The sequence below is a fragment of the Parus major genome, chromosome 5 (assembly GCF_001522545.3).
Source record: "Parus major isolate Abel chromosome 5, Parus_major1.1, whole genome shotgun sequence".
Classification (NCBI taxonomy): domain Eukaryota; kingdom Metazoa; phylum Chordata; class Aves; order Passeriformes; family Paridae; genus Parus; species Parus major.
The window spans coordinates 28,694,392-28,710,577 of NC_031774.1; the positions used below are offsets into that span (position 1 = coordinate 28,694,392).

Consider the following 16,186-nt stretch of genomic DNA (forward strand, 5'->3'; position numbering starts at 1 on the left):
ATGAGCTACCAAAAACCCAAATAATGCATAGAAGCTGCTTCTGGTCTTCCATGGCCTAACATGAGTTTGTGTATATCCTACAGCACATAGGATTCACATTCTGTGAACTTGCCTACTGTGACTTAAACTATATGATTGCTTGTATTCAGTGCAAACACCTGCTCTTCCCTCCCTTGTGGCAACTTCTGCATTTCCTGTACATTTGCCTTTGTGTGTCTTAACTGCACACTGAGTTACTCTTGGTTGTAGGTGCGGCAGCTGGTTCCCAGAAGGGATCAAGCTCTGATGGAAGAACACGCTCGCCAGCAGCAAAATGAACGACTTCGTAAACAGTTTGGGGCACAGGCCAATGTCATTGGACCCTGGATCCAGACCAAGATGGAGGTAGTGCTTTTCAAATTTTGAAACACTTGTTTTCCTCTGTGATCTTCACTGATACTCTTAAGAGACCTCTCTTGACCACTGTCACAGCCATTCTTTCTTCAGGTTTTCTTCAAGTCTTCTCAAGCAAGAGAAGCATCATAGAAAATATGAAGAATACCGAGATTGTTATTGGTTACTGAAGCACTTGTACTTTTCTTCCTCTAACTCTGGTACCAAAAAAAGCATTACTTAAGGTGGAGAACACTGGTATTTTGAGATTTGTGTTTATATACAACAAATTAAAAATTCTAGATCAGGGACAGTTTGTGTAATTGCTTGCACAGCAATGGTCATGTTGATATGCATAAATATGTTTATATTTAGTCACATATATCAACTCAATACATGTGACTAAATAAATACAATTAATAGACCAAACATCTGCAGAGGAGACATTTTTAAGGGAGATCTCTCTTTAAGTAAGGTTTGTGTTAAAGCACTGGAGTTAATGAAACGTAAAAATACAAAGCTATTACTGATGGCAGGAGCTGGAAAGAAGGGAGCAATTACAGAACTATGTGTCTATGAAGAACTAACTTAGTGGCAGACAGTATACCAGAAAAAGATCTGCCTTGGTAGATTTCTAGCTTATGGACTGCAGTTTCCTTTTCTTTTGTATCCTTGTATGAGACACATCTTATGTGATTCACCTCACTTGGAAAATGTTCAGGGCTGTGCTAATTTTTTTGCTTACAGTGTCTCAGCTCCTGTGAAGTAACTGCTCCATGAGATTTTTTTTTCTTTTTTGAATCATCATCCTGTGTGAGAGTGAAATTGCTGCAATAAATGTCAGCCATGTTGGGGCTTGTCCTTTTAGTGGAGTCTTAACTCCTTTGGCTTTGCTAATGCAGGAGATTGGCCGCATTTCAATAGAGATGCATGGGACCCTGGAGGACCAGCTAAACCACTTGAGGCAGTACGAGAAAAGCATTGTGAATTACAAACCAAAGATTGACCAGCTGGAAGGAGACCACCAGCTGATCCAGGAAGCGCTTATCTTTGACAACAAGCACACCAACTACACCATGGAGGTAAATGTTTTGGCAGCAATTAGGCAGCCTCATCAGCTCTGGCCAGTTAGCGTCAGCTGTCAGCACAGCTCTGGCAACGTTCTGTGGTTCTCAGGAAAATGGAGAGCTTGATGATATGGCCAAGCATGCAACAGCATGTCACTGAATTTCATTTTTGCCTTTCTGTACTTCATGCCAACCCATTCCAATGTACTTCCAAATATAGGCAGCAAAAACAACCTGAATGAGATCCCACAGTGTTGCTTGAAAAATTGACAGGTCTTGTTTCTCCTACCACCTGATTGTGTTAGCTGGGATTAGAAAGGGAAGTGCTAATGATTTTGAGCTGCCACTACCTGGCAGAAGAAAAAAGTCCAACAGAAGTTTTTTTTGAGTCAGAGACTGGCCTTCTGTTGATAACGTTAGGTTTCTTGGGAGAAATCTGAGGTCAGCATTAGTCCAGCTGAACACAGCCTTTGAAACTTGTTTTTTGGTTTCTAGCCAGCTTTCCATTAAGCAACAGCAGGAGCAGGGGAGCACCAGTGTCCTCGAAGCACTGTTTTATTCAGTTTCTTGGTAAAGAGAAGTTTCTGCTTAAATAAGTCCTAGAAACTCTGGGTTTGCTTCTCATTTGTGTTAAAGGCATCCAGTATGTTGCTCTGACCAGGCAAAGGAATTTTGTGGTAGGACCAAGTTTTTCTTAAGAAAGAGAAAGAAAGATCAGAAATTTGCCTCTTCAGCATGGGTTTTTTTGGGTCACAATTCAGATTTTAAACACCTGTAGATTAGAAGGAATCTTTTCTGAGAAAATGGACACCAGGGACTGCCTTGCACACTAGAATAATTTAATTTGCAATAAGTAGCACATCTGATCCACTGAATCTGAACTGATCCTGGGCCTCAAAAGCAGAAGAGCAACTTCTTAATTTCAATATGTCCTGACCTCTTTTGCCAGCATATCCGCGTGGGCTGGGAGCAGTTACTAACAACAATCGCTAGAACCATCAATGAAGTGGAAAACCAGATTCTGACCCGTGATGCCAAAGGAATCAGCCAGGAACAGATGAATGAGTTCCGGGCTTCTTTCAACCACTTTGACAGGGTAAGTCAGTGCTGACTGCAGCTACAAGCTTCCATTTGGACTGCACAGTGCAATAACAAACAAGCTGTCACTGCGATAAAACGGGATCACAGAAGATGTTTCATTCTTTAAAACGCCTCTCCTGCGGAGCACTCATTTCTGTTAAGACTGCCAACTGATTATTAGCCTGGGAGAAGTACATCTTCACAGGAAACTGCAAAATTTCCTGGTAAAGCAAGAGTATGGAAAAGCTTGAAGGCTTTTTTAGGCAATTAGACTTTTATCCATTCCTCTCCAGAGAGCAGATTATTATTTTGATTTATAAACTTATTGGGACCATCTGCTCTCTACTCATCTATACCATCTCTACTATATCTGAGGAGAGCCCGCCCTAAGAGATTGGCAATTCTTTTATATTGCTGGACACTGGCTATTTCAGCCCTTCTCTAGCTAAGAAAAATAAACCATGGGTTCTTTGCTAGAAGAGGGACCCATAGAGCCCTGTAAATTTTCTCTTTTGACCTTCATGTCATTTGTCCCTTCTTTCACAAAAGTCTGAATGTTTATGCAAACAAAACGGGGGTTTCCCACCTTCAGCTATTTGATTACGGAGGCTTAACATTGACTTCAAAAACTGGGTTTTCTTGAAGAAAGTCACTTGAAATTGGCCCCATCATCTTGTCTCTAGCTTCCTTGATCTGGCCAGAGGTGGTGGCAGCAAGCAGGCAGGGGTTCTTCAGTGCTTTGGGGCTGTTCTGAGCTAAAATTCTGTAGGATGGATGGGGATTCTTAGTTCCTGTAGCATCTTGCGTATTTGTGTATTTGGTGGGTACATCCAAACACTGGGGGAGCGAGCAGTGAGTAAAGGGAAGAGCAGCTGCCAAAGCCATGTTGTGCTGCACTGTACATCTGTGCTGTTTGCAGAGCTGAGCACTTGAAATAGCTTTGCCAGTTGAAGCTCCACCTCCTGCAGGTCTCATAAATACAGCCATAATGCTGCTCCTCTGAGCTTCAGCCGGTTTTCTTTGTCTGTTCCTGGGATGCCATGACAGCTAAGCTTCCTTAGGTCTGCTGTCAAACATACCTGCCCTCACCTACTCCTTTAGTGGAACTTTTGACTATAAGATTAAGGCAATGCTTCCCACTGCCTCTGCCTGCTTACCTGCACTCTGGGTTACTAGTGAAACACAGGGTTTCTGACACTGGATAACAAGCAGTGATGCAAGTAATTCACCTGGGAGATTGAGATCTTGAGGCTTCTGAGCATCAGCTGTTTTTGTCATTCAAATGCTCTCAACATGAGCTCTCTGAGAAGGAACTGTTCCAAGAGCATTTTTAGCACATCCTGAAATGTCATTGTGATATCTAATGTTGTGCACTTTTTATTTTTCTTCCCTGTCTTTCTATCTGCATGTCATTCTTTGTGTTCCTCTCTCACCCACTGCATGGTGCACCTGTTTGTTGTCCTTTCACCTCCCTTTGATGTCCTCTGTGTGTCCCGTCCTTCTGCCCCACACCGTCACCCCACTGGCACTGCATGTCCTGCTGCCTGGCACACCGCATAACCAGGACCACTCCGGCACACTTGGCCCTGAGGAATTCAAAGCCTGTCTCATCAGCTTGGGTTACGATATTGGAAACGATGCACAGGTACTGAAAGCTAGTGGTGAACACAGCCAGATATTAAACTGTGAAAAAATAACAGTTTTTTCCCTTTCTTTTCTTGTTTGTCTTAATCCATCTGTTGTTGTTGTGTTTGACTATATATACATCGCTTTTCTATACTACTTCCTCTCTAAATGCACTTTGGCATCTATTCCTTTTTAATTCCTTAATTTTTTTGTCCTGGGAGAATTCTTTTTATGTCTTCAAACTGTTCCATTTACTTCTCTGTCCCTTAAAACTCTTTTTATTGTCCATTCCTCAATCTGTCTTGCTTAATACCTTCTTACCCTTTTTTTCATCACCAATGTTTCTTGTGTATAAATTATTCCATGTCCAAATCACCTTTGCTTCTTCATGGTTTCACAAACTACCTTTCCTCTGTTATTTTTCATTGTCCTGTAAATCCTCCTTCTGTCTTCTCCCCACTGAAACTCATTCTTTATAATGTCTCCTGTGGGTTCATTTCTCCCTGGACCGGTCTCCCTTTTCTCTCTTGGCTTTTTCCATCTTTGCGTCATTCTCTGTAGAAGAAGACTGGTATGATGGATTGTGAAGATTTCCGAGCCTGCCTTATCTCCATGGGTTACAATATGGTAATGTAGAGCCCTCTGTCACTCCTATTCAAAGTGATTCTGTAGGCATCTTCAAAAATACAGGGAAAATGTGTAGTGAATCAAGGTAAATATAGCCTTATTTTCCAGAATTATCAGCAGTATTAAATCTAGTCTTAATTGTACATGTAAAATTCTTGTCTCACAGCTCTAGCCAAAGGTAAAAAAAAATGGAAATAATTGTCTAATTCCTGTATGGTTCAAATAAAAATTATATTTATCAAACTGTGTAGCTACTAGTAGTAGTGGAAGAAATAATAAGCTTCCTCATATTGGTGTCTGCTCTCTGCATAGCACACACAACCTCCCCCAGCCCTGAATATCAGTTGAAATTATTTGGAAGTATACATTACCTCACTTCTGAATACATTCAGAATGCTGCTTCTCTCATTCCTACCATTTGCTTCACATCTCCTTTCCTGTACATGTAAGTTGAAGCTCCAGTCATTCTCCCCATAGCTTCTCCCTCACCAGAATACCTGCATTTTCAGAGCAGTAAAATGTGGCACCTTGAGAGGCATGACAACTCATAGGAAGAGCTTCACCAAAGACTGATGCTCTTCAAAGGGCAGGAGAATAGTGCACTGCAAGCATTTTCATCTGCACTCTTGGTGTCTGCTCCTGATATCAGGCAAAACAATGTTTAATCATTTTACTCATTAGCCCAGTATAAATGCTGAGTCTTTGGTATAGTGTTCCAGGACAGTAACATTTGATTAGGTATCTTAATTACTAAGGTATAATGTTCTAAATGTGTTAGGAGAGCCTGTTCCCAGAAGACTCTGCTCTGCTCTTCCCTCCTCCTTACCTGGGGAGGAAGGAGTTTCAGAGATGAGAATAGATGACCTTTGGCTTAAGTGCAGAAAGAAATGAAGAAAACTACATTACAACATTTTGTTTTCTGTGGCAAAACTTCTCTGTAGGATCTTTCCTGTAGAGATTATTTCCCTGGGCCACTCCAGATATGCAAGTCCTTCTTTGCAAAACCTGCCTGTTAAAGATGAGTACAATACTATGAAACATCCCAGAGACATTTCTTCTGTCAGCTGAAGGAAACTGTAGAAGTTCTCTTTCAAGTAAATGAAAGTAAAAGGATTTTAGGAGTGCAGATCTTCCAATACTGCTACAGACATCTAGCACATGTTTAGAGAAATTTGGGTCTTCCTCTGTAGTTAGTCAGTATTGTTCCCCAGCAGGAACATTGTCCTAGAGCTGGATGTTACCCTCAGGCACAGCTGGCAGTGTTTTATTCCAGAGGACAAATGAGTGGGAAGCATTTGTACACAACAGCAAGCTAAAAAAGAACATCCTGATTAAAAAAACCCCAGAGGTTGTTTCTATTTGGCTTTGTTTTCTAGCCTATGAGGTGTGCTGCTGAATGGTTTCTCCTCACTTTGGGCGTTCTGCTGCCCAAATACCCAGCCTTACATGACTCTCTTGCTCTCCAGGGAGAGGCAGAGTTTGCCCGCATCATGAGCATCGTGGACCCAAACCGTCTGGGTGTAGTGACCTTCCAGGCCTTCATCGACTTCATGTCCCGGGAAACGGCAGATACAGATACTGCTGACCAGGTTATGGCTTCCTTCAAGATCCTGGCTGGAGATAAGGTCAGGCTCCACACCTTGGTTTCCTGTATCTGCTTAACTTCTGCTTTCTTTTTTCTCTTGTCTCTGAGAGAAAGTGTCAAGGGAAGCACTCTGCAATGGGGAGGGTGTTTTCACAGGAACATTCTGTAGTGCTGGAGGAGTGCAAGGTTAAAGTGTGGGTTAATGAGCAGCCTGCTAAGGCACTCAAAAGTCCTGCTCAGCTGTCAGTCAGAACTTTGCAGCCCACTCTTGCTTCAATATTTTAATTAAGAGCTTGGTCGCAATTTGTTATTTTAAAATTAACAAGTTCAACAGATGGGTTTTGATTAGTCTTGAAAACTGTTCATTACTGACAGCTGTAAACTTGAGATGACCTTTCTCAGATCTACATGTCACTATGAGTTTTTGTACAATCAGTAGATTTTCATTGAAGGTGTGCTGTATCTGCAGGGGAAACATTTTAACCATAGAAATTGGTTGAATGTAGGAAAATTCGGGTTGATATGGAAAGTATTAATGTTTAGAATTCACATCATCAGGGGAAACAGCTGATAAAAAAAAGTAATCTTATTTTTCTTATATAACAATGCCCACTAATCTTTTATGTAACTGAAAAAATAATATGTACATGTAATATTAATGTATCTCTTTATTTGCTAATGATTTTAGTTATCTCACATGAAATGTTGGATGCCATTTCTCAGATTGTAATGACTTACCCTTAAATCCAGTACTGGTTTCCATTTTTCACTAAGAATCTTTTTGTAATCGTAATCCAAAAACCCATGATACCTGTCCTTTAAACATATACCTGACCAAAGCCAGTTCTATTGTCTCTCGAGGCCTGAAAATTCCATGTTATTCAGATCAGCTAACCAGTGAATAAATAGGTACTTTGAGATGCAGTATTACTTATTGTTTACTCTGTACAGTACATTACATATATTTGTTAGCGTTTAACATGCTCTGGTGACTGTATCATGAATTCATATTTCATTATGAAGAAAAATCCCTCATACCCCAGTCATTAAAGTGAAAGGCAAAAAGAAATGATAAGAGGTCACAGGAGAGAGAGGGATGGTGTGAAACCTGAGCTATTGCTCAGGCAGACTGCAAATGGCCGTGAGTCAGTTAGCTGAAGACAACATAGTGATTATGATTAGCAAACAGGCAACTACTGTTACCTACTGCATGGGGAGAAGCCAAGCTAGCTCAGTTCACTGCAGCCAGTCTCCAGAAGCCAACCTTACATAAGTTTTGCTTGCTTATTAAAAATGTCCGCAGTGGAAGGGTTGTTGCTGGAACGGTGGAAGCAATACAAAGCGTTTGCTTGTCTGCTGCCTGCATTGGTGCACTAGCAGGAATTAGTGGGGATGGCCCCTTGCCTTTCTCTGAAGAGAGGGAATGGCAACTCCCAAGCAGCACAAGCAGCTGTTACCTCCTGCTGGTGAGCAGCAGCATCCAAATTAAATTTCTGCTTCCTCCCATTTACTTTAAGCAGAACCTCCTTTGTCAACAGGAAGGCACAGTCCTAACACTAACCACTTGCCTGACTTACCTCCAGGTTTTTCTTTAGCTGCACCAGCATTTCTTTTGCAAAACCAATCTTTGTTGTAAAAACCATGTGCTTGTCCAAACAGCAGGGAAGGGAGTGCATGTCCTCCCAGGGTGTAAGTGCAGAGAGCTCCCTGTGTGGGTGCACAGCACAGGTGTAGTTGTTGGGATCCTGTCCCCGAGTGTTGCCTGCTGCCCTGGTGGGACAGGGCATGGTTGTCCCTCGGAGGACAGTCAGTTTCCAGAAAATAACGACTGCCTTATCATTTGTCCTCATTGCAGAACTACATCACTGTGGATGAATTGCGGCGGGAGCTGCCTCCTGACCAGGCTGAATATTGCATTGCTAGGATGGCACCCTACAATGGCCGTGATGCTGTACCTGGTGCCCTGGACTACATGTCCTTCTCCACAGCGCTCTACGGCGAAAGTGACCTTTAACTTTTTTCTGTCCCACCACACGCTCCCTCCCCTCTCCCCCGTCCAACACGCCCTATTTTCTCTTTGCAAAGCAACCTCTGCTCCGCTCTTTTTTGTGTTTTCCTGTTTTGCTTCAGATAACAGATCACATTTTTAAGTGGGGGGGAGGACATTGACATGGGACCGCCTACCTTGCCCTTGAAATAACAGTTTACAAAATTATTTTGTGCAAAAAAGTTACGTTTTAAAAAGAACAGACATATTTTATTATAGAAAAAGGTATTTTTCTCCATCAGATTGAAACTTAAAAAGAAAATGTTAAAATATTGCACCAAATATTTTTTGTTGTGACACAGAAAGTCAAGCACAATGTTACATTCCATCCTTTCCAAAAAGAACCAAACTATGACAAAACTCCACTTGTTCTGTTAACTATTACATTCGCGTATGTCTCTCTTATCACGTTTATCTTGGGAGGGGGGAAGGCACACAAGTGCATGTGTTTGCTGGTTCACTCATTTCATGAAAATATTTTATGATAAACTTTTGAAATGGCTGTGTTTTCTAGGGAAAAAATAATGTACACAGCTCATGTTTTCATATTTAATTAAAAAATACAATACGCCTCCTATGTTTATCAGTGCACAACTTTTTTTGTTGCTGAGAGTTGTCTGGTTTCAGAACATGAAGCTTGAGAGTTGATAACTTTGATATTGCTTGTCACAAACCATATTAAAAACTTCTTGTGATAACAACTCTAGACTTTATTCATTTGTACAGTAAAATAATTTAATCTAGTTAAACATTACAAGGAGAACACAAAATTAATGGTTTTAATTGAAATTACACTACATTTAAAGGTATATTCTCATCCCCATAGCCTTTTCATTCTTGCTGAATAATGTTGAAATTTTCATAGCTGAATGACCACTTTAAATCGCCAATACACCCCTATGTTTAGAAGCAATATTCTTGTTGCTTCTTAAAAACCAGCACAGAATTAGTTACTAGAACTGTATAAACAACTACCCTATCTTAAACCATCCATGAAAAATCAATCTACTGTTCCATGCTCAATATTGAACATCTGACTGATTTTGCTACTACATCTTCTGACATCACAGATTCCTCCAGGGGTCATCTTTTATTGGACATACAAAAGAAACCAGCCTTCAGGACAACTCCTGTGGGACTTTCATTAAGTCATAAAGTAACACGCGCACACCTGCGTCCAGAAATCGGCAAAGGGAAGCAGCTAATCCCTTCCAGCCATCTCATATTACAGGTGCATTTCCTGCCCTCCCACAACTTTTTTAGGAAACACGTGGTTAGGAGCAAAATAACATTACTGCTTCATGACGTGTTTCAAGTGTTTTATAGGTATAAGCACATACCTCTGTCTCTAGTCCCAAAGGCAGATTTTATTTTGAAGTAATGACTGCAGGAATGGTGGATTCATGGGCAAATTCACAAAGAGCACCTTGGTAACGTCGTCCTCTGTTCCCCAGAGCAGAGCTGAGTCCTGAGGAAGGTATTGTACACGGTGGGTTGGGATTCTGCACAGATTTCTGGTTTATTCCTGACCTTCAGTAGGAGGCAATAAAAATCACAGCAGCACGTTGTGATGTATCCCAACATGACAGTATCTGCCTACTGTATCTGGAGAGGAGATGCTAATGTCTGCTACCACACTTCTTTCCAGCATACACCAAGATCTTCGTTCTCTTGTAAGCTGGATAATGAATTTACAGGGGGCATGCAAATAAATGCCATTTAGCTTTATACATAGACTAGGCCAGGCTGCATTCACCACAGCTTATCTTCAAAGGTGTTAAATTACACTTTGTGTAACTTAGCTATGATTGTGTTGTTAATGAGGGCTGGAATTGAGCTGAAGCCTCCTGTGTTGAAACTTGTGATACTGAGGAGCCTGGAGGGGTTGATATGAATTGTCAGTAATGTAGGACTTGGAGCCACAGCAGTATTTAATTCACTTGCAAACCGATTTTCAGCTGTGTCACTACTACATTGCTGCAAATGGGACTATCCTCTTCAAAGGTATGGTATACTGATTTCCATTGCCATGTTTTAAAGTACATAGCATAGGTTATCTGTTTGAAAGCTAAAACGGCAAAGGATGACTAGACACCTGAACAGATAATTTTATTGAAGTTTGCCTCTGAATATCCATTGTCCTTGCTTTTTCTTTCCTCTTCCACAGTAGCTGCCCTGTCCTTGGTTTGCTGCACCTGAAAAAGGACATCCAAAAAATTTGATTTAAAAAATCTGTAGGTTGTACCTTCTCCCAGAAGATGCAATGATATTTTGATAAATTTTTATTTATTTAAACAATAAAACTGGGGTGAGGGAGAAGGGAAATATCTGTTGGGCAATTAAATGTCTGTCTGGAGAAAAGATCCATATTATTTTGAAAAAGGGCTGGAAAAGAACATAGCTGTCCCTTGGGCCATCACTTTGGGCCCAGGTCTGCTGCCACTCTGAGAATGAGGCCAAATTACGTTGAATAATTCTGGCGACAGTACTCTGCATGTCCATGCTTGGAGATTCCAGAAGTCTTCATAAAAATCTTTTTCTGAGCTATGGCAGTGTTGCAATGTGAGACCAGGTTTCACACAAAACACCAGCTAGGTCTGAGTTTTCCTAGATTTTGACAGAAAACAGGTGGCTCATCCCTGCTGACACCACAGATTGTGGCAATGTGTGGGCTCCAGCCTTGTGAAAGTTGGCACCCCTGCACTGCTTTGGTGAAACTGAGATGTCAACAGCAACAGAAAGCTCTGGCCTATGCTTCTGAGTACTTGAACAGGGTTAAAAATATTGGCAATAGGTGTGCCTGAAATATACTGGCATGTTTCTTCTCAGGTGGCACGGCCTCCAACAAACTGGCTGGAGCTTACGTGACCTGCTGCAAGACATTCACCTTGCTCATTTGCAGCACAACATTTATCTTGCAATTGTGTGGCCTAACAGTCTATTGCAGTTACGCTGAAATGTGAAAACAGCTTTTGGTATTAGGCTCATGGTTTTGCCGCTAACATGCCATTCTTTAGCCAAGGCCTGGCATCAGCCTTGATGAAATTCATCTCTGGAAGCAGCTGTTTGCAGCTCAGCAACTGCCCCTTTGCCTGCCAGGAACAGAAAAGCTGGACAATCCACTTCAAGCTCACTCTTTCCATTCAGGGGTAAACCATTTCTGTCAGTCTCCCATACTCGCTATTTCAGGTGTGGAAATTGAAATAATACTTTTTGAAGAAATTACCCAAGACTGACTAAAATCAAAATTTAATGACTATTGATACCTTTGGCTGGCGAGATCTCAATGACCTGCCTTATTCAGTCTGACTGTCTGATAGTACAGGGGCAGAAAACACTTCAGTGCTCAATCAACATGGGTCTTGTCTTGCCTGCCAGAATGTCAGCCACATCTCCCAAAGCCTCTCAAATCTATCTTGTGACCGTTGCATGTCTCCCATGCTGCCAGCATCTGGTTTGGAGCAGAGTGCAGGAGCAGAGCCAGGAGTCTCAGAAGACAATGAAAGGAAACTAGTCTGCAACCCTGAATGAACTTGGTTTCAAAGAAGTATTCATATATCCATGGAGATTCCATCCAGATAATCTGACTGGTTTTATCAGGGAAATAAAGGAGAGGGTGGGGGGTTGTAATGGCTGTGAAAAGGAACAGCTTGAACTAAAATGTTAAGAAAACAGAATGCAAATATAATTTTCATACCATAACAAGATTATTTGTACAACATTACTTGCACTACAGATGCTGAGGTAGGACAGGCTTTTTCCACCCCTGTGGTAGCCAAGTACAAAAAACTTAATCCTGTTGGATTAATTAAACCCTTGAGGTGACTGGCTACTGAAAGAGTTGCTACTGTGAAAACCCTTAAAATCCACTGTATTAGCACTAAGCTGCTGGGAAAGTCTTAGCATAGTAAACAGAGATTAGCAAAGTCTAGGGCATATCCTGATGCAAACAGGTAATGATTTATTATAAGAACATTTCCCAGCAGACACTGAGAAAATGTGCTGAGTGCTGCAGTCACTAGAGAAGTCAGCCATTGGGAAGGATGGATGATTGCATCTTGTACAGGGAGGGATGCACTAAGACTATTTCAGATAGATTTAAATCTCAGTAATTTAAACCCACTGAAAATGAAAGGAGAAAAAGAATATTTTCTATATTCGAAGGGCTCAGAGCTACTATAGATCTCAACAATAAGATATTAAAATAGATTCTTCCCATCTTTGAATACCATGCAACAGCCAGGAAAATAGGACCTCATTTTGTTGTCTGCTTTGACTTCTGGGACATACGTGCATGAAAATATGTTGGCAGAAACTGCCCTACCTCCCATCACCATCTTGCCTCTTCTCAGCAAGTCTCTTTACACCCACTTTCTATCAGTCAGTAGTTCGATGGCCTAGCCAGCATTCAAGCAAACTTTTGAGGACCTCTATAGTTATCATCATGCCTCAGTGACCCTGACCCTCAAACTGTGCAAAAGCATGATCTCACTGCTTCTGTGGGAAACACCTAGTGTGGCTCCCACTGTGCAGATAAAGAAGGCACAGGGGGAAAAAGGGCTAGATGTCACTAGAAGGTAAAAGAAGGAGAAATATGAAGCTTTTATTTACAATTGCAATCCAAACAGTGTCCATCTGGTGCTCAAGTCTGGAAGTGTTGCTCACTAGGGTTTTCCCTGTTGCACCTAAACCTCGGCACACCTGTTTCTACTTCAGGGCATCTCTGGAGTGGGAGACTGAAACCATTGGACAGGTGGTATCATGGGACAGTCTCCTTCAGAACCCAAGCACCCCTCTTGCAAATAGCCCGTATCACCAGGGGCTGCAAATCTCACCACATGTAAAAAGAGCAGCACAAACCAGCAAGACAGGCTGCTTCCTTTGCAAAGTTTCAGGGTGGGTTTGTCACCCATTTTCTCCACAAAAGCCTAATTGCCTAAAGTATCTTCACCTTAGGAGAGTAATGTGGGTTCAACACTTTATCCTTCCTCAGGAGGCACATCTTCTAGCTCTACACCCTAACCAGCAGGAAACAATAATACTCTGGGTCAGGGAACATGTCCTCAGCCCTCACTCTGTCTCTCTGTGAAATAATTAAGTACCCAAGCAATAGGAGAGAAAGCATGAGCCCATGAGTTAGGCAATGGGTTTGCAGAAAGAATGCTGCATTACTGTCCCTGACAGAGGTATTTTTTTTTTGTATTTTCTGTTAAACAGGCACAGGATAAGGACCCTTAGGATGGGAAACAGGCCCTAGCATGCCTCTCTCAGCACCCCAAGCACTAGGCCTCTCCTTACACTTGCTCTCCCTCAGCTGTCTGCTCCATAGTGACAGAATCTGAGTGAGAGGAGCCTCCCTCCTCCACCACCACAGGCTCGCACTGTGGTTAGGACACTGGTGGGTGGCAGCCTGAATCTTCAATCTGAGGAAGACAGCAGACCTGAGCTTCCAGTAATGAGTATTTTAAATCATAAGCCATTTTACAAAATGATGCTGTTGGTCTGAACATATCTTTTGGCAGCCGAAGAAAAGAACAAGCCCTAGTTAGTCCTTGTTACAAGCAAAGTTGGCACTCTTCTCAGAGACATGACCATCCTTTGGATCCCAGATGGAAGAAGGCTCTGGCATCCCAGCTGCAGGCAGGTGCATTTATGTTGAGCAGGGGCAGGATGTTCAGACCTAGACGTCTCACCAGTGCTTCCTAGCAGCACCTCACTCATTTGCTGGTGTTTTTGGTCTCCAAATGTCCTGTACAAGACCTTTCCTGTACAGATTCTTTCTGGATGGCTGGCACCTGTTAGGTGCTGGAGGGAATGCAGCTGAGTGGTTATTGTCTCCAGCTACAGGTGACTTGCCTGTGGTGGTCAGGAAGGTTCATGGTGGAGCAATGAACCGGCCCAGCTCTGTCACCTTCCAGTCTGAGTGCTGCAGTCATCCTACAGCTAGTTAAAACCTTTTCCCAGACCATTCCCTAGATTCTTAATTGCTGTTGTGGCTTTTTTGTATGACCCTGTGGCTTTCATTGTACAGATTTGCCGAAAAATAACTTTAATCTGCAGAGTTAAGAAAGCATTTTATACCTTTATTATTAAGCACATTCAAACATCATCATGACCATCACGATCACTTTAATGAAGACCTTCTCTCCTTAATGAATAGGACATAGTATTTAATCTGTGGTCCTGACCCACAGCATCCTGCTTTCTGGGACAGAGAAAATAAAATTTCTTCTTCAGGGAAGTGAGAAAGCAGTTAATTTATCCCAACAAGAAACAGATTGTGGTTTTTAAGTATTCTGATTCTAGGTAAGTGTTTGTTTACATTTGTAGATGTGCAGTCAGGACAGTAATAGTTACCAGTGGGCTTTCAGATGTGCTTCTGAGAGACCAATCCTTTTGTGCAAGCAAAATAATGAGGGAACTAAAACACAGCATTATTACTAAAATTGATTTTGCACGTGATAGCTTCCAGAAACGCTACCCACACACAAGAGGCAATGCTGCAGATTCTCCTACTGATAGATTTCATGCCTTTTACCACCCATGCAGAGTGTCCACAACCAAGAAAGGGAAAGCAGGATTCCAGCCTGGCTCAGGCACTACCAGGCAGCCAGAGCTGCGTTCCAGCTGTACAGCCGCATTCTTCCCTGCTGACACGATCCCAGAGGCTGAAGAGAAGCAGGATAAAACTAAAAAAGCTTTAATTGGGCTTCTAGCATGACTTATCTTCATTATTGCCAGTAACTCCAATCCCTATTACATCCATACCATTCCAGGACTGCCACCTAAGGAGCTTTTTTCTGCTTCTGAGCTTCTTAGCTCACACAGAGACTCTACTGCTGCTCTTGTAATAGTCCAGTTCTGCCACCTACACAGAATTGCAAAACAAAAAGAACAAAAAGTCACAGCATTGCTATTTTGAGTGTCCTGGACTGTCTTATCAAATAAAGAGGTAAAGCAGCCTTACAACTAAACATTGCATTCAGAGTTGTAAGACATATTTGCACCAGCTACAGCTGCCCATATTTTCTTTTTAAACCATAGCTAGCTGTGTTCTGTTGTCACATTTCTCCATTTTATTACCAAGAGCTCACATCAGCTGCCTTGTGGTAAAAGTCAACACCATCCTGGGCTGCATTAGCCAGGGTGTCCCTGGAGGGCCAAGAGAGGTGATCCTGCCCCTCTACACAGCACTGGTGAGGCCACATCTGGAGTGTTATGTCCACTAAAGGGACATGGACTTACTGAAGCAAATCCAGCACATCACCACAAAGATGACTGTGAGACTGGAGCACCCTCATGTAAGGAGAGGCCAAGAGAGCTGGGATTGTTCAGCCTGGAGAAGGCTAAATGTATGTGTATCAATACCTGAATGGGAGGGAATAAGAGGAGGGTGCCAGACTCTTCTGAGTAGCATCCACTGACAACTGAAACCCATGACACTTCATGTGAACACAAAATACTTTTTCTTTCTACTGTAAGGATGGTCAGACACTAGGTTGTCCAGAGAGGTTGTGGAGCCTTCATCTGGAGAGATACTAAAAAGCTGGCTGGATATGGTCCTGGGCAACCTTGGGGAACTAGACCAGATGATCTCAAAGGATTGCTTCCAACCTGAAAGATTCTGTTTATTATATGGATATTTAATGCATAGGTTATCTCCCTCCTAGATAGGAGATTTGCCTAGAGAGGGCAACAAATTTAAATGATGCCTGAATCTAACATACAGTATCATAAATGCAATTTAGATATTTACTCCAAGTTAAAACAGGAAATCCAGAC

The 16,186-nt window shown here is 42.1% G+C and overlaps 1 protein-coding gene across 1 annotated transcript in view; it reads left to right on the forward strand.

Annotated features, from left to right (window-relative positions):
• ACTN1 (actinin alpha 1) overlaps window positions 1-9,105 on the forward strand; it is a 75,318-nt gene extending 66,213 nt beyond the window's left edge. The window contains exons 19-25 of the mRNA XM_033515230.1: window positions 250-384; window positions 1,275-1,454; window positions 2,389-2,535; window positions 4,084-4,164; window positions 4,707-4,772; window positions 6,239-6,397; window positions 8,213-9,105. Of these exons, the coding sequence (XP_033371121.1) occupies window positions 250-384; window positions 1,275-1,454; window positions 2,389-2,535; window positions 4,084-4,164; window positions 4,707-4,772; window positions 6,239-6,397; window positions 8,213-8,371 (927 nt within the window). The 3' untranslated portion in view covers window positions 8,372-9,105. The remainder of the gene's footprint in view (window positions 1-249; window positions 385-1,274; window positions 1,455-2,388; window positions 2,536-4,083; window positions 4,165-4,706; window positions 4,773-6,238; window positions 6,398-8,212) is intronic.
• Window positions 9,106-16,186: the final 7,081 nt, after the last annotated feature.